Source organism: Oncorhynchus masou, chromosome 25, assembly GCF_036934945.1.
Source record: "Oncorhynchus masou masou isolate Uvic2021 chromosome 25, UVic_Omas_1.1, whole genome shotgun sequence".
Taxonomy (NCBI): domain Eukaryota; kingdom Metazoa; phylum Chordata; class Actinopteri; order Salmoniformes; family Salmonidae; genus Oncorhynchus; species Oncorhynchus masou.
The window spans coordinates 2763989-2783747 of record NC_088236.1 but is presented as its reverse complement, the minus strand read 5'-3'; the positions used below and the strand labels follow the sequence as shown (position 1 = coordinate 2783747).

The following is a 19759-nucleotide window of genomic DNA, read 5'->3' as shown; positions in this document are numbered from 1 at the left end:
TAAAAGAACACAGAGCGTGTTCTAGAATATGTTATGGCTTTATACCCCCTGCTATAATGTGGATAAAGAGTTACCTGTCTAACAGAACTCAGAGGGTGTTCTAGAATGTGTTATGGCTTTATACCCCCTGCTATAATGTGGATAAAGAGTTACCTGTCTAACAGAACACAGAGGGTGTTCTAGAATGTGTTATGGCTTTACACCCCCTGCTATAATGTGGCTAAAGAGTTACCTGTCTAACAGAACACAGAGGGTGTTCTTTAACGGAAGCTTCTCCAACATAACCCAGGTAGAATCAGGAATTCCCCAGGGCAGCTGTCTAGGCCCCTTACTTTTTTTTCAATCATTACTAACGACATGCCACTGGCTTTGAGGAAAGTATGTATGCGGATGACACAACACTATAGACGTCAGCTACCACAGCGACTGAAATGACTTCAAGGGTTAACAAAGAGCTGCAGTTATAATTTTTTTAGTTCTAATGTTACTGTCCCCTCCAACTACAACAACAACAAAAATACTGAAATACATGTTTGTCCTTAAAACATTGAATTGACATATGCTGTAGAATTCCTTTCATTCCTTTGGAAGACTGTTCCTACTGGTGAGAGCCAATATGGCCGACCGGTGGCTTCAAAGCCTTTCGATGGCCAACACATATCATCAGCAATTCAGGGTTTATACTGTATACATCATTGGCTGTAGTGTAATTTAATCATTATTATGTTAAGTGTGTGTTTTTGGTTAAGTATTTGAATACCCTAAATAAACTATTGTTTTAGCATTCACTTACTAAATTATAGAAAAAAGATTACAAAGTTATATCTGCTGTCTCTCTCTCTCTCTCTTCCCCTCTCTCTCTCTCTCTCCCTCTCTCTCTCTCACTCCCTCTCTCTCTTGCTCTCTCTCTCTCCCTCTCTCTCGCTCTCTCCCTCTCTCTCTCTCTCTCTCCCTCTCACTCCCTCTCTCTCTTGCTCTCTCTCTCTCCCTCTCTCTCACTCTCTCCCTCTCTCTCTCTCTCTCCCTTTCTCTCTCTCCCTCTCTCGCTCTCTCCCTCCCTCTGTCTCGCTCTCTCTCGCTCTCCTTCCCTCTCTCTTCATCTCTCTCTCTCGATGTCTCTCTCTCTCGCTCTCTCCCTCCCTCTCTCTCCCTCTCTCTCTCTCCCCCTCTCTCTCGCTTTCTCTCTCGCTCTCTCTCTCTCTTTTGCTTTCTCTCTCTCTCTAGCTCTCTCTATCTCTCTCTCGCTCTCTTTCTCTCTTGCTCTCTCTCTCTCCCTCTCCCCCTCTCTCTCGCTTTCTCTCTCTCGCTTTCTCTCTTTCTCTCTCTCCCTCCCTCTCTCTCTCTCTCTCCCCCCACCCCCCTCTGACTCTGTTTCCATATCTGAGAAGGAATAACCAGCTGGTCCTACTACCCCTATATATTACCAAGCACAACATGCTTCACCTTCAATGAAAGCTGGGGACGATTGGCTGTTGATCCAGAGATCTTCTCAGATCTGAACATAACCAAGAGCTGCTGTCCTCAATGCTATTAGCTATTACATCGAACTGGGAGGTGGGAGCCCTTATTCACTAAACCGAGAGAGAGAGAGACAGACAGAGAGAGCGGAACAACTTTGATAGGATATCAACTTGTAACTGTTAAATGAGAGGTGAATGACACGCAGAGAGCGTGTCGCGCTAACCAGGAGCAGAGCGCACTATCTTCTCTCGGTTACAACATCCTGATTATTTCTATTGTAATAATATATAGAAGTATTTCTTTATTCATTTCATTCCCTTATTTTCTTTATTTATTTATTTCAATGAGTGTCGAGTTTCTCATGAGATTATATAAGTTTTCAAACAGGTTGATACCACCCATTTTCACACATAAGACGACTTGGGAAAACGCGTTCTGAGCGACAGCTCTTCACCAGCAAGTTAAGCTGAAAGTGTCCACCACTCTCACTGGGACCATGGCGATCTGTCCGCGGTTACTGCTGCTGCTCGGATGGAGCTATCTATTCGGAGGATATTGCGCGATGTTGAAAGATCATTTCACAGATTTAAAAATGAAAGGTACATCTGGGCACTCCGGTGCGGCCCGGGGGGACAAAGACCGCTCAGAGAAGGATGAGCACGACCTACTTCTACAGGATACTATGACGGAACACATGCAGATTCTTTACGAACAATACAACCGTGCAGGATTTTCTTTCCGGGACGGGAATACGGTCAGGAGCTTTAAAGCGCGCTGGGGTATGTATATATTTACATTTAAGTCATTTAGCAGACGCTCTTATCCAGTATCTAAACAGCCGCTGCGTGTTTTAATAACGCACATATGAAGCAGCCCTCATACTACCATGGTATGGGCTATAGTATTTCTAGACGGTCATGTGAGGACGTAGTTTCATGATTTTATCGATATTTATTTAACTGTTCTGTGTTGTATAGTTTGGACTAGGATGAAGCACCTGTTGATCCAAAAACCTATCCAACGGCTGCTTCACCTGTTGCTTAGTACGGACATTATTCAGAGGAACAGTATTTCAAGCCTGTTATACATTTATGACAATACGTCTTTGTGTGTTAAATCTGCATATTCTTTTTTTTATGAAGGTTATGTATTCGAATGTATGGACTAAACTCGGCTGGTGTGGCCTATATAAATCTTATATATAACTGTTTTTTACATTCAAGAGGCCGTTATGTAGTTATCGCTGTAGCAACACTGAGTGTACAAAATATTAGGAACACCCTCCTAATATTGCATTCCACTCCCCTTTGCCCCCAGAACAGCCTCAATTCGTCGGGGGCATGGACTCTACAAGGTGTTGAACGTGTTCCACAGGGATGCTGGCTCATGTTGACTTCAATGCTTCCCACAGTTGTGTCAAGTTGGCTGGATGTCCTTTGGGTGGTGGGCCATTCTTGATACACTTGATAATCTGTTGAGTGTAAAAAAAAAACAGCAGCGTTGCAGTTCTAGACACACTCAAACCGGTGTGCCTGGCACCTACTACCATAAAAGCACTTAAATATTTGGTCTTGCTCATTCACCCTCTGAATGTCACACATACACAATCCATGTCTCAAATGTCTCAAGACTTAAAAATCCTTCTTTAACCCGACTCCTCCCCTTCATTTTTAACCTGACTCCTCCCCTTCATCTTTAACCCGTCTCTTCCCCTTCATCTTTAACCTGACTCCTCCCCTTCATCTTTAACCCGTCTCCTCCCCTTCATCTTTAACCCGTCTCCTCCCCTTCATCTTTAACCTGTCTCTTCCCCTTCATCTTTAACCCGTCTCTTCCCCTTCATCTTTAACCTGACTCCTCCCCTTCATCTTTAACCCGTCTCCTCCCCTTCATCTTTAACCCGACTCCTCCCCTTCATCTTTAACCCGACTCCTCCCCTTCATCTTTAACCTGACTCCTCCCCTTCATCTTTAACCTGACTCCTCCCCTTCATCATTAACCTGACTCCTCCCCTTCATTTTTAACCTGACTCCTCCCCTTCATCTTTAACCCGTCTCCTCCCCTTCATCTTTAACCCGACTCCTCCCCTTCATCTTTAACCCGTCTCCTCCCCTTCATCTTTAACCCGTCTCCTCCCCTTCATCTTTAACCCGTCTCCTCCCCTTTATCTTTAACCTGACTCCTCCCCTTCATCTTTAACCTGACTCCTCCCCTTCATCTTTAACCTGACTCCTCCCCTTCATCTTTAACCTGACTCCTCCCCTTCATCTACACTGATTGAAGTGGATTTAGTGACATCAGTAAGGGAGCATAGATTTCACCTGGATTCACCTGGTCAATTTAGCTTCCTCTCCCCTGTAACTATTCCCCAAGTCGTGGCTGTAAATGGGAATGTGTTCTCAGTCAACTTACCTGGTAAATTAAGGGTACTCCTTCATTTATGTCATGGAAAGAGCAGGTGTTCCTAATGTTTTGTACACTCAGTGTGTATAACCACTAATATGATAGTCCTACCATCTCTTCCCACAGCAGTAGGATTATATTTACGCCTGCAGCCATGTAGAACCCATAGTTAGAGGACGTAACATTGCATCTGTACCATTATAGCGTCTGTGAGAGCACAGGCAGTGTCATTGAGGCCATATCCATTCTGAGATAGTCCATTTTCTTCTTCTACTACTTCTATGAGTTGGCTAACAAACTGAAAGGGTGCATACCTCCACCTAGAGGGGTGTTGTTTGAGCAGGCCTAAAGCCAAGGTTGGTGATGTACTGCCACCTAGAGGGTGTTGTTTGAGCAGGCCTAAAGCCAAGGTTGGTGATGTACTACCACCTAAAGGGGTGTTGTTTGAGCAGGCCTAAAGCCAAGGTTGGTGATGTACTACCACCTAAAGGGGTGTTGTTTGAGCAGGCCTAAAGCCAAGTTTGGTGATGTACTACCACCTAGAGGGTGTTGTTTGAGCAGGCCTAAAGCCAAGGTTGGTGATGTACTACCACCTAGAGGGTGTTGTTTGAGCAGGCCTAAAGCCAAGGTTGGTGATGTACTGCCACCTAGAGGGTGTTGTTTGAGCAGGCCTAAAGCCAAGGTTGGTGATGTACTACCACCTAGAGGGGTATTGTTTGAGCAGGCCTAAAGCCAAGGTTGGTGATGTACTGCCACCTAGAGGGGTGTTGTTTGAGCAGGCCTAAAGCCAAGGTTGGTGATGTACTACCACCTAGAGGGGTGTTGTTTGAGCAGGCCTAAAGCCAAGGTTGGTGATGTACTACCACCTAGAGGGGTGTTGTTTGAGCAGGCCTAAAGCCAAGGTTGGTGATGTACTGCCACCTAGAGGGTGTTGTTTGAGCAGGCCTAAAGCCAAGGTTGGTGATGTACTACCACCTAGAGGGGTGTTGTTTGAGCAGGTCTAAAGCCAAGGTTGGTGATGTACTGCCACCTAGAGGGGTGTTGTTTGAGCAGGCCTAAAGCCAAGGTTGGTGATGTACTGCCACCTAGAGGGGTGTTGTTTGAGCAGGCCTAAAGCCAAGGTTGGTGATGTACTGCCACCTAGAGGGGTGTTGTTTGAGCAGGCCTAAAGCCAAGGTTGGTGATGTACTACCACCTAGAGGGGTGTTGTTTGAGCAGGCCTAAAGCCAAGGTTGGTGATGTACTGCCACCTGCAGTTATGGAATGTTTGCTCACCAGTATCATTCATTGGCTGAACCCTTCTGATGACTTGGATGGAAATGTGTGATTCTTCCTTAACCCATAGGAAGTCCCACCCGGTTGACTACTTCAAAATTGTGAAAGTCCTCAATGGTGCTGCGCTTGCTAAAAGAGGCTTTTTTGGGCACTAGAGTCCTCTATCATTCTCTATGGTAGAACCACAGTCAGGTTTCAGCACCCATATATGAGATAATACTGCCTCCTACTGGCATGACTTGATAATGCAGGATGGGTAGGATAGACCGGGCAATGCTGGGTTTACTTGCGGTCAGTGCCAATATGGTCCGACAGTGACCTGTATCCAGGGAAGACCAACCCCCACTTTCAATTGGCTCCTGGATGCTTCTCTTTCAATTGGCTCCTGGATGCTTCTCTTTCAATTGGCTCCTGGATGCTTCTCTTTCAATTGGCTCCTGGCTACTTCCTTGTTCTACAGGTCTACAGAGTTGGAGCTCACTTAGCAACAGAACTACTGCGAGAGTTTGGTTTTGAAGCCAGAGAGGATGGGTCGGAGATAGATTACACTGTTAGTTTCGAAAAAACAAAATAATTGAACAATTTCAGTTAATAAAACTGATGACTGTCTATTTTTTTGATGAAGGTACTGATGATGAGTGCACTGTTGATTGTATGCGTTCCATGCGTGAGCTTGCTGTAACTGTCACCCCCTGACCATTGGCTACAAAATATGAGTTACTTCTCACACTGTTGAGGGACTGCAGTGCTTGGCAAACAGGAGTGAAGGACACTGTGTCCAGGTGTTGTTGTCGTTCATGCTCTCCCCATTGAGTAGACTGTATCACATGACATTTAGATGGCTAACCAATGTGAGTTATTTCTTGTGTAAGCTGCTATCATATCTGAAATGTAATCCTGGGAGGAGAAATGGCTGGTAGACACCTCGATACAACACCACTGAACTGAATGGTTTTCGGGACCTGGTCTATATAGCCTAATATCTAATTGCTTTTTGCTGTTCAGCTCCAGGTTTGAAACGAAGTTGAACGATATGCATGTAGAGATGCTATAAGTCATGTCATTGTATGGATATGTGGACCTGTCTGAACTATATTCTCTATTCTGCCTGCCACTTCCTGTTCCTCTCCCAGGCACCATCAACAACAAGCAGTTCCAGATCTTCAACCTGACGTCTCTCACCAAGTCAGAGGCCATCCTGTCGGCGTCGCTCCACTACTACATAGGAGACCTCCAGAACAGCACCCAGCACCCGGGCTGCAACAGCACCACCAGGCCCAAGCCCAAGAGCTGTGGAGCTCCGTCCCCATCCCTGTCCCGCCACGGCCCCAGTAGACACAGCCACGTCCAGATGGGTGTGTGGAGCTTCGCCTCAGTGGATAAACATATCAGGACTTTGGGCCACTTTGTGATCAACGTGTCTACACTATACAGGGACTTCATCTCTTGGCAGTGGAAGGATGTCACTCAGGTGGTGAACCAAGCCAAGCATCATGATGAGCTGCTCATCGGGGTAGACGTGGCATCCCAGCCTGGACCCAGGCCCTGGAAGAAGCTCCTCTCAGACCGCTTTCCTTACATCCTGGTCTACGCCAACGACTCGACCATCTCCGAACCAGAGAGCGTGGTGTCAACACTACAGAGTCATCAGAGGCATCAAACCACGATGACCACGGAACAAGGAGCATTCGCCTCCGGCTTCCACAAACTGGGGCTGCACGCTCAGAATAGCACCGCCGCTCAACAACAGACCCCTCCTCACAGACGCCGGCGCTCGGCTAGCGTCCTCCTCCCGCTCCAGAACAACGAGTTACCGGGGCCGGAGTACCCGTCTGAGACAACGGACTGGGACGAGACCAGCCCCTACGAACCGCTGGAGAACAAGCCGGTCCGTCGGCCGAGGAAAAAGACGCGTGGTAAGAGCCAGAGGCACGGCGGTAAGATGCCCCTGCTGCAGTTTGACGAGCAGACGATAAAGAAGGCTCGTAAGAAGCAGTGGAACGAACCACGGAACTGTGCTCGTCGCTACCTGAAGGTGGACTTTGCAGACATTGGCTGGAGCGAGTGGATTATATCTCCCAAGTCTTTTGATGCCTACTACTGCTCAGGGTCGTGCCAGTTCCCCATGCCTAAGGTATGTCTGTGTGTTTCCCAGACAGAGTCCCCAACCCTCATCCCCATGCCTAAGGTATGTCTTCATGCTTCATGGCATCGGGTTTACGACCTGATATACTATAAGTGTAAAAAAAACATTAAGGAAACATGCTCTTTCCGGAGGGGATTTTGAAAGGTGTCCTTAATCTTTTGTACAGATGAACCGTCAAAGAGAACCATCAATAAATGGGAAATAGGATTATACTCTTAGATGAAGTATTTATTTTTCTCTGTAGAAACGGATCCAACTAGAGAGGTTTAAGACCCTCGTTAGACATCGTAGTAAAATAGGAGGACTGCAAATGGAAATAGTGATATGGTAATGTACTGGGAGAGATGGGTTAGTCTGTGGACATCTGATTGGTTGATTTGCCGATATACTTGGAATCCAGTATGATTTAGAAAATACATATATATATATATAATAAGGGCTGTGACGATTATGGAATTTCAGGTGAGGATTAATTGTCATGGTTATCTTATTGTCATGTATCAGAGATGGTACTATGTCCTGGTCTGAACCCTGACTGGTTTACATTCAGACAATATGTAGCAGTATCAGAGATGGTACTATGTCCTGGTCTGAACCCTGGCTGGTTTACATCTAATTTTTTTCATTCATGATGTCAGAGTTCAGGATAACTTGATTGGGTAGGGAAGGACATTAATGATCTCAGCGTTCAGGATAACTTGATTGGGTAGGGAAGGACATTAATGATCTCAGCGTTCAGGATAACTTGATTGGGTAGGGAAGAACATTAATGATGTCAGAGTTCAGGATCACTTGATTGGGTAGGGAAGGACATTAATGATGTCAGAGTTCAGGATAACTTGATTGGGTAGGGAAGGACATTAATGATCTCAGCGTTCAGGATAACTTGATTGGGTAGGGAAGAACATTAATGATGTCATAGTTCAGTATAACTTGATTGGGTAGGGAAGGACATTAATGATGTCATAGTTCAGTATAACTTGATTGGGTAGGGAAGGACATTAATGATGTCATAGTTCAGTATAACTTGATTGGGTAGGGAAGGACATTAATGATGTCAGAGTTCAGGATCACTTGATTGGGTAGGGAAGGACATCGGGGCGGCAGGGTAGCCTAGTGGTTAGAGCGTTGGACTAGTAACCGGAAGGTTGCAAGTTCATGTCCCCGAGCTAACAAGGTACAAATCTGTCGTTCTGCCCCTGAACAGGCAGTTAACCCACTGTTCCTAGGCCGTCATTGAAAATAAGAATTTGTTCTTAACTGACTTGCCTAGTAAAATAAAGGTAAAATTAAATTAAAAACATTAATGATGTCAGAGTTCAGGATAACTTGATTGGGTAGGGAAGGAGTGGAATTTCCATGCTTTAGCAACTTCAACAGTTTTCCAAAATGTAGATGGATCACCAGCAGAGTCAGCGATAGAACTCAGGAAGTAGCTTGATTTAGACTTTTTTTTTTTTTTTTTACTAAGGACGTGCATTTACTTCTCAGTTACTTGAAAATCTGCCGGTCCACAACAGCATCAGTTAGTCTATCTTTAACCCAGGCAGATATCTGAGAGTTCTGTAGAAAACCAGGGATTTGATCTATTTTTTAGTCTATAGTGTTTAAAAGAAGCGTATTTATCTGCCAGTAATATAATAATAGATGAGAAATGATCAAGAGCTAATTCAGGGTCAGGGATACACTAAATGAGGCACTTAATGGGGTCAGGTATACACTTGATGAGGTCAGGTATACACTTGATGGGGTCAGGTATACACTTGATGAGGTCAGGTATACATTTGATGAGGTCAGGTATACACTTGATGAGGTCAGGTATACACTTGATGAGGTCAGGTATACACTTAATGAGGTCAGGTATACACTAAATGAGGTCAGGTATATCAAATCAATATATAACCCCACCCACTTTGCCAAAGCACAGCCCCCACACCACTCGTTCTATTTTTGTTTCATCAGACCAGAGAGCATTTCTCAAAAAAGTATGATCTTTGTCCCCATGAGCAGTTGCAAACCGTAGTCTGGCTTTTTAATGGCGGTTTTGGAGCAGTGGCTTCTTCCTTGCTGAGCGGCCTTTCAGGTTATGTCGATATAGGACTCGTTTTACAAAAAAATACAATATCACAAACAGGTCTCCCTTCAAAAAGAGATACTCGAGGGGGGGAGGGACTTCCTGGTTAAATAAAGGATAAAAACATTTTAACTATGACCTACTGTCAAATGTCCTCCCATTTCATAGAACTGTCATGTTTGATGTCATAAGGTGAATGTTGTGGTTCACCTCCTCCTTCTCTTCTGTCCTGTAGTCTCTGAAGCCTAGCAACCATGCCACCATCCAGAGCATTGTGAGAGCGGTAGGGGTGGTATCTGGTATCCCTGAGCCCTGCTGTGTCCCAGACAAGATGTCTTCCCTCTCCATCCTCTTCTTCGACGAGGACAAGAACGTGGTGCTCAAAGTCTACCCAAACATGACTGTGGACTCCTGCGCCTGCAGATAGGGACAATTACCACACACACACATACACACCCACACAGGCACATTCACAAAGAAACACACACACAGCTGGACAATAAGAAATGCTCTCTCTCTCTCTCTCTCTCTCTCTCTCTCTCTCTCTCTCTCTCTCTCTCCTCTTTCTCTCTCTCTCTCCTCTTTCTCTTTCTCTCTCTCCCTCTTTCTCTCTCTCCCTCCCTCCCTCTTTCTCTCTCTCCCTCTTTCTCTTTCTCTCTCTCTCCTACTCTCTCCCTCTCGCTGTCTCTCTCACATCAAAATCAAAGTGGTGCCGCCTACATCTTTTGCAGATGTTATTGCAGGTGCAGTAATACCTACCAATACAAAACAATGCGCACAAATCCCAGAAAGTAAAAAAGAAAGAAATTAAGAAATATCAGAAAGAGCAATGTCAGAGTCTGGGAATATAAATATCTACACTGAGTGGACAAAACATTAAGAACACCTGTTATTTCCACGACAGACTGACCAGGTGAATCCAGGGGAAATCTATGATCCCTTATTGATGTCACTTGTTAAATCCACTTCAATCAGTGCAGATGAAGGGGAGAAGACGGGGTTAAAGAGGGATGTTTAAGCCTTGAGACATGGATTGTGTCTGTGTACATTAATATACAGTATAGACATTATATGAATAGAAAAGGTTTGTACAGCAGTAGTTATATAGGATGAGCCTTCACTAGAATACAGTATTATACATATGAAATGGGTAAAACAGTATGTAAACATTATTAAGGAGACCAGTGTTCAATGACTATGTACACAGGGCAGAGTACCCTGCACCTTAGAGTGGTAGCTGGCTAGTAACAGTCACTAAGGTTCAGGGCAGGCTACTGAGTGGTAGCTGGCTAGTAACAGTCACTAAGGTTCAGGGCAGGCTACTAAGTGGTAGCTGGCTAGTAACAGTCACTAAGGTTCAGGGCAGGCTACTGAGTGGTAGCTGGCTAGTAACAGTCACTAAGGTTCAGGGCAGGGTACTAAGTGGTAGCTGGCTAGTAACAGTCACTAAGGTTCAGGGCAGGGTACTAAGTGGTAGCTGGCTAGTAACAGTCACTAAGGTTCAGGGCAGGGTACTGAGTGGTAGCTGGCTAGTAACAGTCACTAAGGTTCAGGGCAGGGTACTGAGTGGTAGCTGGCTAGTAACAGTCACTAAGGTTCAGGGCAGGGTACTGAGTGGTAGCTGGCTAGTAACAGTCACTAAGGTTCAGGGTACTAAGTGGTAGCTGGCTAGTAACAGTCACTAAGGTTCAGGGCAGGGTACTGAGTGGTAGCTGGCTAGTAACAGTCACTAAGGTTCAGGGTACTAAGTGGTAGCTGGCTAGTAACAGTCACTAAGGTTCAGGGCAGGGTACTGAGTGGTAGCTGGCTAGTAACAGTCACTAAGGTTCAGGGTACTAAGTGGTAGCTGGCTAGTAACAGTCACTAAGGTTCAGGGCAGGGTACTGAGTGGTAGCTGGCTAGTAACATTCACTAAGGTTCAGGGCAGGCTACTGAGTGGTAGCTGGCTAGTAACAGTCACTAAGGTTCAGGGCAGGGTACTGAGTGGTAGCTGGCTAGTAACAGTGACTAAGGTTCAGGGTACTAAGTGGTAGCTGGCTAGTAACAGTCACTACGGTTCAGGGCAGGCTACTGAGTGGTAGCTGGCTAGTAACAGTCACTAAGGTTCAGGGTACTAAGTGGTAGCTGGCTAGTAACAGTCACTAAGGTTCAGGGCAGGCTACTAAGTGGTAGCTGGCTAGTAACAGTCACTAAGGTTCAGGGCAGGGTACTGAGTGGTAGCTGGCTAGTAACAGTCACTAAGGTTCAGGGCAGGCTACTAAGTGGTAGCTGGCTAGTAACAGTCACTAAGGTACAGGGCAGGGTACTAAGTGGTAGCTGGCTAGTAACAGTGACTACGGTTCAGGGCAGGGTACTAAGTGGTAGCTGGCTAGTAACAGTCACTAAGGTTCAGGGCAGGGTACTAAGTGGTAGCTGGCTAGTAACAGTCACTAAGGTTCAGGGCAGGCTACTGAGTGGTAGCTGGCTAGTAACAGTCACTAAGGTTCAGGGCAGGGTACTGAGTGGTAGCTGGCTAGTAACAGTCACTAAGGTTCAGGGCGGGTGGCTGAGGTCCTTGATGAACTTCTAGATGGTAGCGGGGTGAACAGGACGTGGCTCTGGTGGCCGAGGTCCTTGATGACCTTCTAGACGGTAGCAGGGTGAACAGGACGTGGCTCTGGTGGCTGAGGTCCTTAATGACCTTCTAGATGGTAGCAGGGTGAACAGGACGTGGCTCTGGTGGCCGAGGTCCTTAATGACCTTCTAGATGGCAGCAGGGTGAACAGGACGTGGCTCTGGTGGCTGAGGTCCTTAATGACCTTCTAGATGGTAGCGGGGTGAACAGGACGTGGCTCTGGTGGCCGAGGTCCTTAATGACCTTCTAGATGGTAGCAGGGTGAACAGGACGTGGCTCATGTGGCCGAGGTCCTTAATGACCTTCTAGATGGTAGCGGGGTGAACAGGACGTGGCTCTGGTGGCCGAGGTCCTTAATGACCTTCTAGATGGTAGCGGGGTGAACAGGACGTGGCTCTGGTGGCCGAGGTCCTTAATGATCTTCTAGATGGCAGCAGGGTGAACAGGACGTGGCTCTGGTGGCTGCGGGCGGTGCAGTTGTCGTAACAGGCGGTGATTCAGCCTCACAGGATGCTCTCAGTGGTGCGTCTGTAGAAGTTCGGGAGGTTCGTAGAGGCCAAGCAACATTTCTTCAGCCTTCACTCACAGACACACACACACACGCAGACACAAGCACACACACACAGAATAACCTTTCTGCAACAAAGCCACCTAGTGATTACTGTCACCTATCTACATGGATATGAGATGGTTGGTTGATTAACCTTTTCAGGAAAGGACTGCTTGACCTCCTATTGGAAGCCTGAAGCACCCTGTAGAATGCTGAAGCACTCTGTAGAATACTGAAGCACCCTGTAGAATACTGAAGCACTCTGTAGAATATTGAAGCACCCTGGAGAATGCTGAAGCACCCTGTAGAATACTGAAGCACCCTGTAGAATACTGAAGCACTCTGGAGAATGCTGAAGCACTCTGGAGAATACTGAAGCACCCTGGAGAATGCTGAAGCACTCTGTAGAATACTGAAGCACTCTGGAGAATACTGAAGCACTCTGGAGAATGCTGAAGCACTCTGGAGAATACTGAAGCACTCTGGAGAATGCTGAAGCACTCTGGAGAATGCTGAAGCACTCTGGAGAATGCTGAAGCACTCTGTAGAATACTGAAGCACCATGTAGAATACTGAAGCACTCTGTAGAATACTGAAGCACTCTGTAGAATACTGAAGCACTCTGGAGAATGCTGAAGAACTCTGGAGAATGCTGAAGCACTCTGGAGAATGCTGAAGCACTCTGGAGAATACTGAAGCACCCTGGAGAATACTGAAGCACTATGGAGAATACTGAAGCACTCTGGAGAATACTGAAGCACTCTGGAGAATGCTGAAGCACTTTGGAGAATGCTGAAGCACTCTGGAGAATGCTAAAGCACTCTGGAGAATGCTAAAGCACTCTGGAGAATGCTGAAGCACTCTGGAGAATGCTGAAGCACTCTGGAGAATGCTGAAGCACTCTGGAGAATACTGAAGCACCCTGGAGAATACTGAAGCACTCTGTAGAATACTGAAGCACTCTGTAGAATACTGAAGCACTCTGTAGAATACTGAAGCACCATGTAGAATACTGAAGCACTCTGTAGAATACTGAAGCACTCTGGAGAATGCTGAAGCACTCTGGAGAATGCTGAAGAACTCTGGAGAATGCTGAAGCACTCTGGAGAATGCTGAAGCACTCTGGAGAATACTGAAGCACCCTGGAGAATACTGAAGCACTCTGGAGAATGCTGAAGCACTCTGGAGAATACTGAAGCACCCTGGAGAATGCTGAAGCACTCGGTAGAATACTGAAGCACCCTGTAGAATACTGAAGCACCCTGTAGAATACTGAAGCACCCTGGAGAATACTGAAGCACCCTGTAGAATACAGAAGCACCCTGGAGAATACTGAAGCACCCTAGGGAGAATGCTGAAGCACTCTGGAGAATGCTGAAGCACTCTGGAGAATGCTGAAGCACTCTGTAGAATACTGAAGCACTCTGTAGAATACTAAAGCACTCTGGAGAATACTGAAGCACTCTGGAGAATACTGAAGCACTCTGGAGAATACTGAAGCACTCTGTAGAATACTGAAGCACTCTGTAGAATACTGAAGCACTCTGTAGAATACTGAAGCACTCTGGAGAATACTGAAGCACTCTGTAGAATACTGAAGCACCCTGGAGAATACTGAAGCACTCTGGAGAATACTGAAGCACTCTGTAGAATACTGAAGCACTCTGTAGAATACTGAAGCACTCTGTAGAATACTGAAGCACTCTGTAGAATACTGAAGCACTCTGTAGAATACTGAAGCACTCTGGAGAATACTGAAGCACTCTGTAGAATACTGAAGCACCATGTAGAATACTGAAGCACTCTGGAGAATACTGAAGCACTCTGGAGAATACTGAAGCACTCTGGAGAATAAACAACTCACTAGTCTCATCTTCATCATCATCATCACCACCCTCATCACCAACCTCATCATCAGAGTTTCTTGCCTGTTTGAACACAATAAAACAGGACATATTGCAGATTGAGCTAGTACCTTAAAGAGGGACAAGGAAAAGACTTCAGTAGACTTCTGCCTCAGTGGGACGAACAGAGGACCTCAGTAGACTACTGCCTCAGTGGGACTAACAGAGGACCTCAGTAGACTACTGCCTCAGTGGGACTAACAGAGGACCTCAGTAGACTACTGCCTCAGTGGGACTAACAGAGGACCTCAGTAGACTACAGCCTCAGTGGGACTAACAGAGGACCTCAGTAGACTACTGCCTCAGTGGGACTAACAGAGGACCTCAGTAGACTACTGCCTCAGTGGGACTAACAGATGACCTCAGTAGACTACTGCCTCAGTGGGACTAACAGAGGACCTCAGTAGACTACTGCCTCAGTGGGACTAACAGAGGACCTCAGTAGACTACTGCCTCAGTGGGACTAACAGAGGACCTCAGTAGACTACTGCCTCAGTGGGACTAACAGAGGACCTCAGTAGACTAAAGCCTCAGTGGGACTAACAGAGGACCTCAGTAGACTAAAGCCTCAGTGGGACTAACAGAGGACCTCAGTAGACTACTGCCTCTACTGGGTTGAGCAGAAACTTTTCCTCTTACTGAGGAGGTCAGACACATGCTATATCCGAGCTCCTTCCACCCCAGTTCTGAATAGTTTTATACCATTACCTAAGAACCTCCTCCTCCTCCCACCTTCACGTCCCCCTCTCCTCCTCCTCTTCCCACCTTCACGTCCCCCTCTCCTCCTCCTCCTCCCACCTTCACGTCCCCCTCTCCTCCTCCTCCTCCCACCTTCACATCCCCCTCTCCTCCTCCTCTTCCTCCTCTCCTCCTTGTACGACATGGCTATATGTTACAGTGTCTATGTCCTTAACTATTTTCTTGCTACTTATTGTATATGAACATCATGTAGACATACATACATATTGCCTTGGCTGCTGTAGAGAGAGATGTTATTCCAAAGCCAGATATTGTGGTGTAGAGTGCATAACATACATCTGTTTATTTGAGATTGTTGATCCATAAAATATACATATTGATAGACTTTCTTTTAATGTTGAAAAAAGAAAGTAAGCTATATTTCATACATTCAGGGCTTGGAAAGGAATGGTCAACATCATGAACAAAAACAAGCAATTTGAGCAATTTGCTTCTAAGGCTATAGCCTAGTTTTTTTTCCTGTGAATATCTTGTATTTATGTGTTGTAGTTTAATTTGTGCTGCTACTTCTGCATCCGCCAAGTGTAACAGCACACACTATCTGAGAGGAGGACCTGTCTCTATCTGAGAGGAGGACCTGTCTCTATCTGAGAGGAGGACCTGTCTCTATCTGAGAGGAGGACCTGTCTCGATCTGAGAGGAGGACCTGTCTCTATCTGAGAGGAGGACCTGTCTCTATCTGAGAGGAGGACCTGTCTCTATCTGAGAGGAGGACCTGTCTCTATCTGAGAGGAGGACCTGGCTCGATCTGAGAGGAGGACCTGTCTCTATCTGAGAGGAGGACCTGGCTCGATCTGAGAGGAGGACCTGTCTCTATCTGAGAGGAGGACCTGTCTCTATCTGAGAGGAGGACCTGTCTCTATCTGAGAGGAGGACCTGTCTCTATCTGAGAGGAGGACCTGTCTCTATCTGAGAGGAGGACCTGTCTCGATCTGAGAGGAGGACCTGTCTCTATCTGAGAGGAGGACCTGTCTCGATCTGAGAGGAGGACCTGTCTCTATCTGAGAGGAGGACCTGTCTCTATCTGAGAGGAGGACCTGTCTCGATCTGAGAGGAGGACCTGTCTCGATCTGAGAGGAGGGGAGGATGGCTCTGAGAGGAGGACCTGTCTCTATCTGAGAGGAGGACCTGCCACGATCTGAGAGGAGGGGAGGATGGCTCTGAGAGGAGGACCTGTCTCGATCTGAGAGGAGGACCTGTCTCGATCTGAGAGGAGGACCTGTCTCGATCTGAGAGGAGGGGAGGATGGCTCTGAGAGGAGGACCTGTCTCGATCTGAGAGGAGGACCTGTCTCGATCTGAGAGGAGGACCTGTCTCGATCTGAGAGGAGGACCTGTCTCGATCTGAGAGGAGGGGAGGATGGCTCTGAGAGGAGGATTACTACATCATGGGGTCACCTCCACCTCCTAGCCTGACAAACATGATATACCATCTGCGTCCCAGATGGTGCCCTATTCCCTAATGTAGTGCACTACTTTGGACCACTACCCTATGGGCCCTAGCCAAATGTAGTGCACTACTTTGGACCACAACCTTATGGGCCCTAGCCAAATGTAGTGCACTACTTTGGACCACAACCTTATGGGCCCTAGCCAAATGTAGTGCACTACTTTGGACCACAACCTTATGGGCCCTAGCCAAATGTAGTGCACTACTTTGGACCACTACCCTATGGGCCCTAGCCAAATGTAGTGCACTACTTTGGACCACTACCCTATGGGCCCTAGCCAAATGTAGTGCACTACTTTGGACCACAATCCTATGGGCCCTAGCCAAATGTAGTGCACTACTTTGGACCACAATCCTATGGGCCCTAGCCAAATGTAGTGCACTACTTTGGACCACAATCCTATGGGCCCTAGCCAAATGTAGTGCACTACTTTGGACCACAATCCTATGGGCCCTAGCCAAATGTAGTGCACTACTTTGGACCACAACCTTATAGGCCCTAGCCAAATGTAGTGCACTACTTTTGACCACAACCTTATGGGCCCTAGCCAAATGTAGTGCACTACTTTGGACCACTACTCTATGGGGCCTAGCCAAATGTAATGCACTATAAAGGGAATATGATGACATTTGTGACACAGCCATAGTCTATGGTGACCAAGCATAGTGTTTTTACATCACAAGGCAGAATATGTAAGAGGCTCCTCCCACTGTACCTCTGTCTCATCACAGACAACCAATGAAGGCTTGGTAGCTATCCATCTGACTAGACGTTGGTATTGTCTGTTATTGTCATGTTATAGGCATGTGCTGGTATTTATATCACAAGTCACTGAGAGCCACTAAAAATGGCCCCCTATTTCATATATACTGCATTACTTTTGAGCAGAGCTCGAGCCCTGGTCTATACTAGTGTACTATATAGGGAATAGGGCCCTGGCCTAAAGTAGTGCACTATATAGGGAATAGGGCCCTGGCCAAAGTAGTGCACTACATAGGGAATAGGGTACCATTTGGGTTAGTCTACTAGTGAGGCCTTTCCAAACACCAGCATAGGTGCATGTCTCTCTGGTAGCTAGATAGAGTCCAAGAACAGCTAACACGCCTTTACCGTGGATTCAACTATTTCCTACATAATGAAGTCAGACAACCAAATATTTATTTACAACAGATATAGTGAGATGTAGAGGCTAACGTTAGATTGTTTTATATAGATTTGTACATTGTTTTTTTGTACATAAAGGCACTATGTCAATGATATTCTAATGCTGTCTCTTGGAAAAGGGACCACATGCTTTTTTTTTGAATGGATTAAAAATTCAGCTCCTGATCAGCTGAAATGGAATTCAGAATCACTGTTTGAATGATCTAGAACATTCTATGGAACTATAGAATCCCAAAACAACTGAAAAGACTGAATAAAGCTGATGACTTATGAGATGGACTCTCCCCAACTAGTAAGCAATGATTTACTTTTGTAAAACTGGGTATTTTTTATAAGTAGTACAAAATAAAGTTTTCAATGAGTGAATTTAGACTATATTCTTTTGATAATAATTATGGTTGCAAATAAAATAAACAATTCTAATAATGTTTTGCAGATTATTCAATATTTGGATGTGTTCGGTAAACAATATATTGTTTTTGTTTATATGCCAACTATTCTGTACTGCTTGTTTGACATTCTCCAATATTTGGTTCTTCACCTTAGTGCCAATGCAGTTGCACATTGTAGTGATGTGTGTATCTGAATGGATTGCTTCCTTACAAGTCATATGGTACAGGTACACTATCGTTCAAAAGCTTTGGTCACTGAGAAATGTCCTTGTTATTTTTAAAGAAAAGCACATTTGTTTGTCCATTAAAATAACATCAAATTGAACAGAAATACAGTGTAGACATTGTTAATGTTGTAAATGACTATTGTAGCTGGAAACGGCTAATTTTTAATGGAATATCTACATAGGCAAACAGAGGCCCATTATCAGCAACCATCACTCCTGTGTTCCAAAGGCACGTTGTGTTAGCTAATCCAAGTGTATCATTTTAAAAGGCTAATTGATCATTAGAAAACCCTTTTGCAATTATGTTAGCACAGCTGAAAACTGTTGTTCTGATTAAAGAACAAAATAAAACTGGCCTTCTTTAGACTAGTTGAGTATCTGGATCATCAGCATTTGTGGGTTGGATTACAGGCTCAAAATGGCCAGGAACAAAGTCCTTTCTTCTGAAACTCATCGGTCTATTCTTGTTCTGAGAAATGAAGGCTATTCCATGCGAGAAATTGCCAAGAAACTGGAGGTCTCGTACAACGCTGTGTACTACTCCCTTCACAGAACAGTGGAAACTGACTCTAACCAGAATAAAAAGAGGAGTGGGAGGCCCCGGTGCACAACTGAGCAAGAGAGCAAGTACATTAGAGTATCTAGTCTGAGAAACAGACACCTCACGAGTCCTCAACTGGCAGCTTCATTAAATAAACTCAGAAAAAAGGAAATGTCCTCTGCGTTTATTTTCAGCAAACTTAACATGTGTAAATATTTCTATGAGCATAAGATTCAACAACTGAGACATAAACTGAACAAGGTCCACAGACATGTGACATGTGAGGATCACGTCAGGATGAGCCTGCAGGAAGGGTTGTGTTATTGACTGTACGTTTGTTTATGTGTAACTCTGTGTTGTTGTTTTTGTCGCACTGCTTTGCTTTATCTTGGCCAGGTCGCAGTTATAAATGAGAACTTGTTCTCAACTGGCCACCTGGTTAAATAAAGGTGAAATAAAATGTAAAATAAATAAAAGGGAACCACATGAGGGAGGAGGATGTCTTCCCTGTAACGCACAGAGTTGAGATTGCCTCCAATGACAACAAGCTCAGTCCGATGATGCTGTGATACACCGCCCCAGACCATGATGGATCCTCCACCTCCAAATCGATCCCGCTCCAGAGTACAGACCTCGGTGTAACGATCAGTCCTTTGACAATAAATGTGAATCCAACCATCACGCCTGGTGAGACAAAACTTTGACTCGTCAGTGAAGAGCACTTTTTGCCAGTCCTGTCTGGTTCAGCAACGGTGGGTTTGTACCCATGGGCGACGTTGTTGCCGGTGATGTCTGGTGA

At 45.7% G+C, this 19759-nt stretch overlaps 1 protein-coding gene across 3 annotated transcripts; it reads left to right on the top strand.

Moving 5' to 3' along the window:
• Positions 1 to 1448: 1448 nt before the first annotated feature.
• On the top strand, positions 1449 to 14197 carry LOC135513687 (bone morphogenetic protein 3-like). 3 transcript variants are annotated; one of them, XR_010451569.1, is made up of 4 exons: positions 1449 to 2240; positions 6273 to 7273; positions 9595 to 11002; positions 11046 to 14197. XR_010451569.1 is itself a non-coding variant. In XM_064936549.1 (3 exons), the coding sequence occupies exons 1-3, from the start codon at positions 1958 to 1960 to the stop codon at positions 9784 to 9786; spliced, it is 1476 nt and encodes a 491-aa protein (XP_064792621.1). In that variant the 5' UTR covers positions 1449 to 1957; the 3' UTR covers positions 9787 to 14197. The 3 variants fall into 3 exon arrangements, 1 of the variants encoding a protein (XP_064792621.1); XR_010451568.1 differs by having other exon boundaries at positions 9595 to 11093; positions 11137 to 14197; XM_064936549.1 differs by having other exon boundaries at positions 9595 to 14197.
• The last annotated feature ends 5562 nt before the right edge of the window (positions 14198 to 19759 follow it).

Coding starts and splice junctions, on each gene's coding strand:
- LOC135513687 (XM_064936549.1), top strand. CDS start 1,958: ATGGCGATCTGTCCGCGGTTACTGCTGCTGCTCGGATGGAGCTATCTA. Junction 2,241..6,272: donor GAGCTTTAAAGCGCGCTGGG/GTATGTATATAT, acceptor TTCCTCTCCCAG/GCACCATCAACAACAAGCAG. Junction 7,274..9,594: donor GCCAGTTCCCCATGCCTAAG/GTATGTCTGTGT, acceptor TCTGTCCTGTAG/TCTCTGAAGCCTAGCAACCA.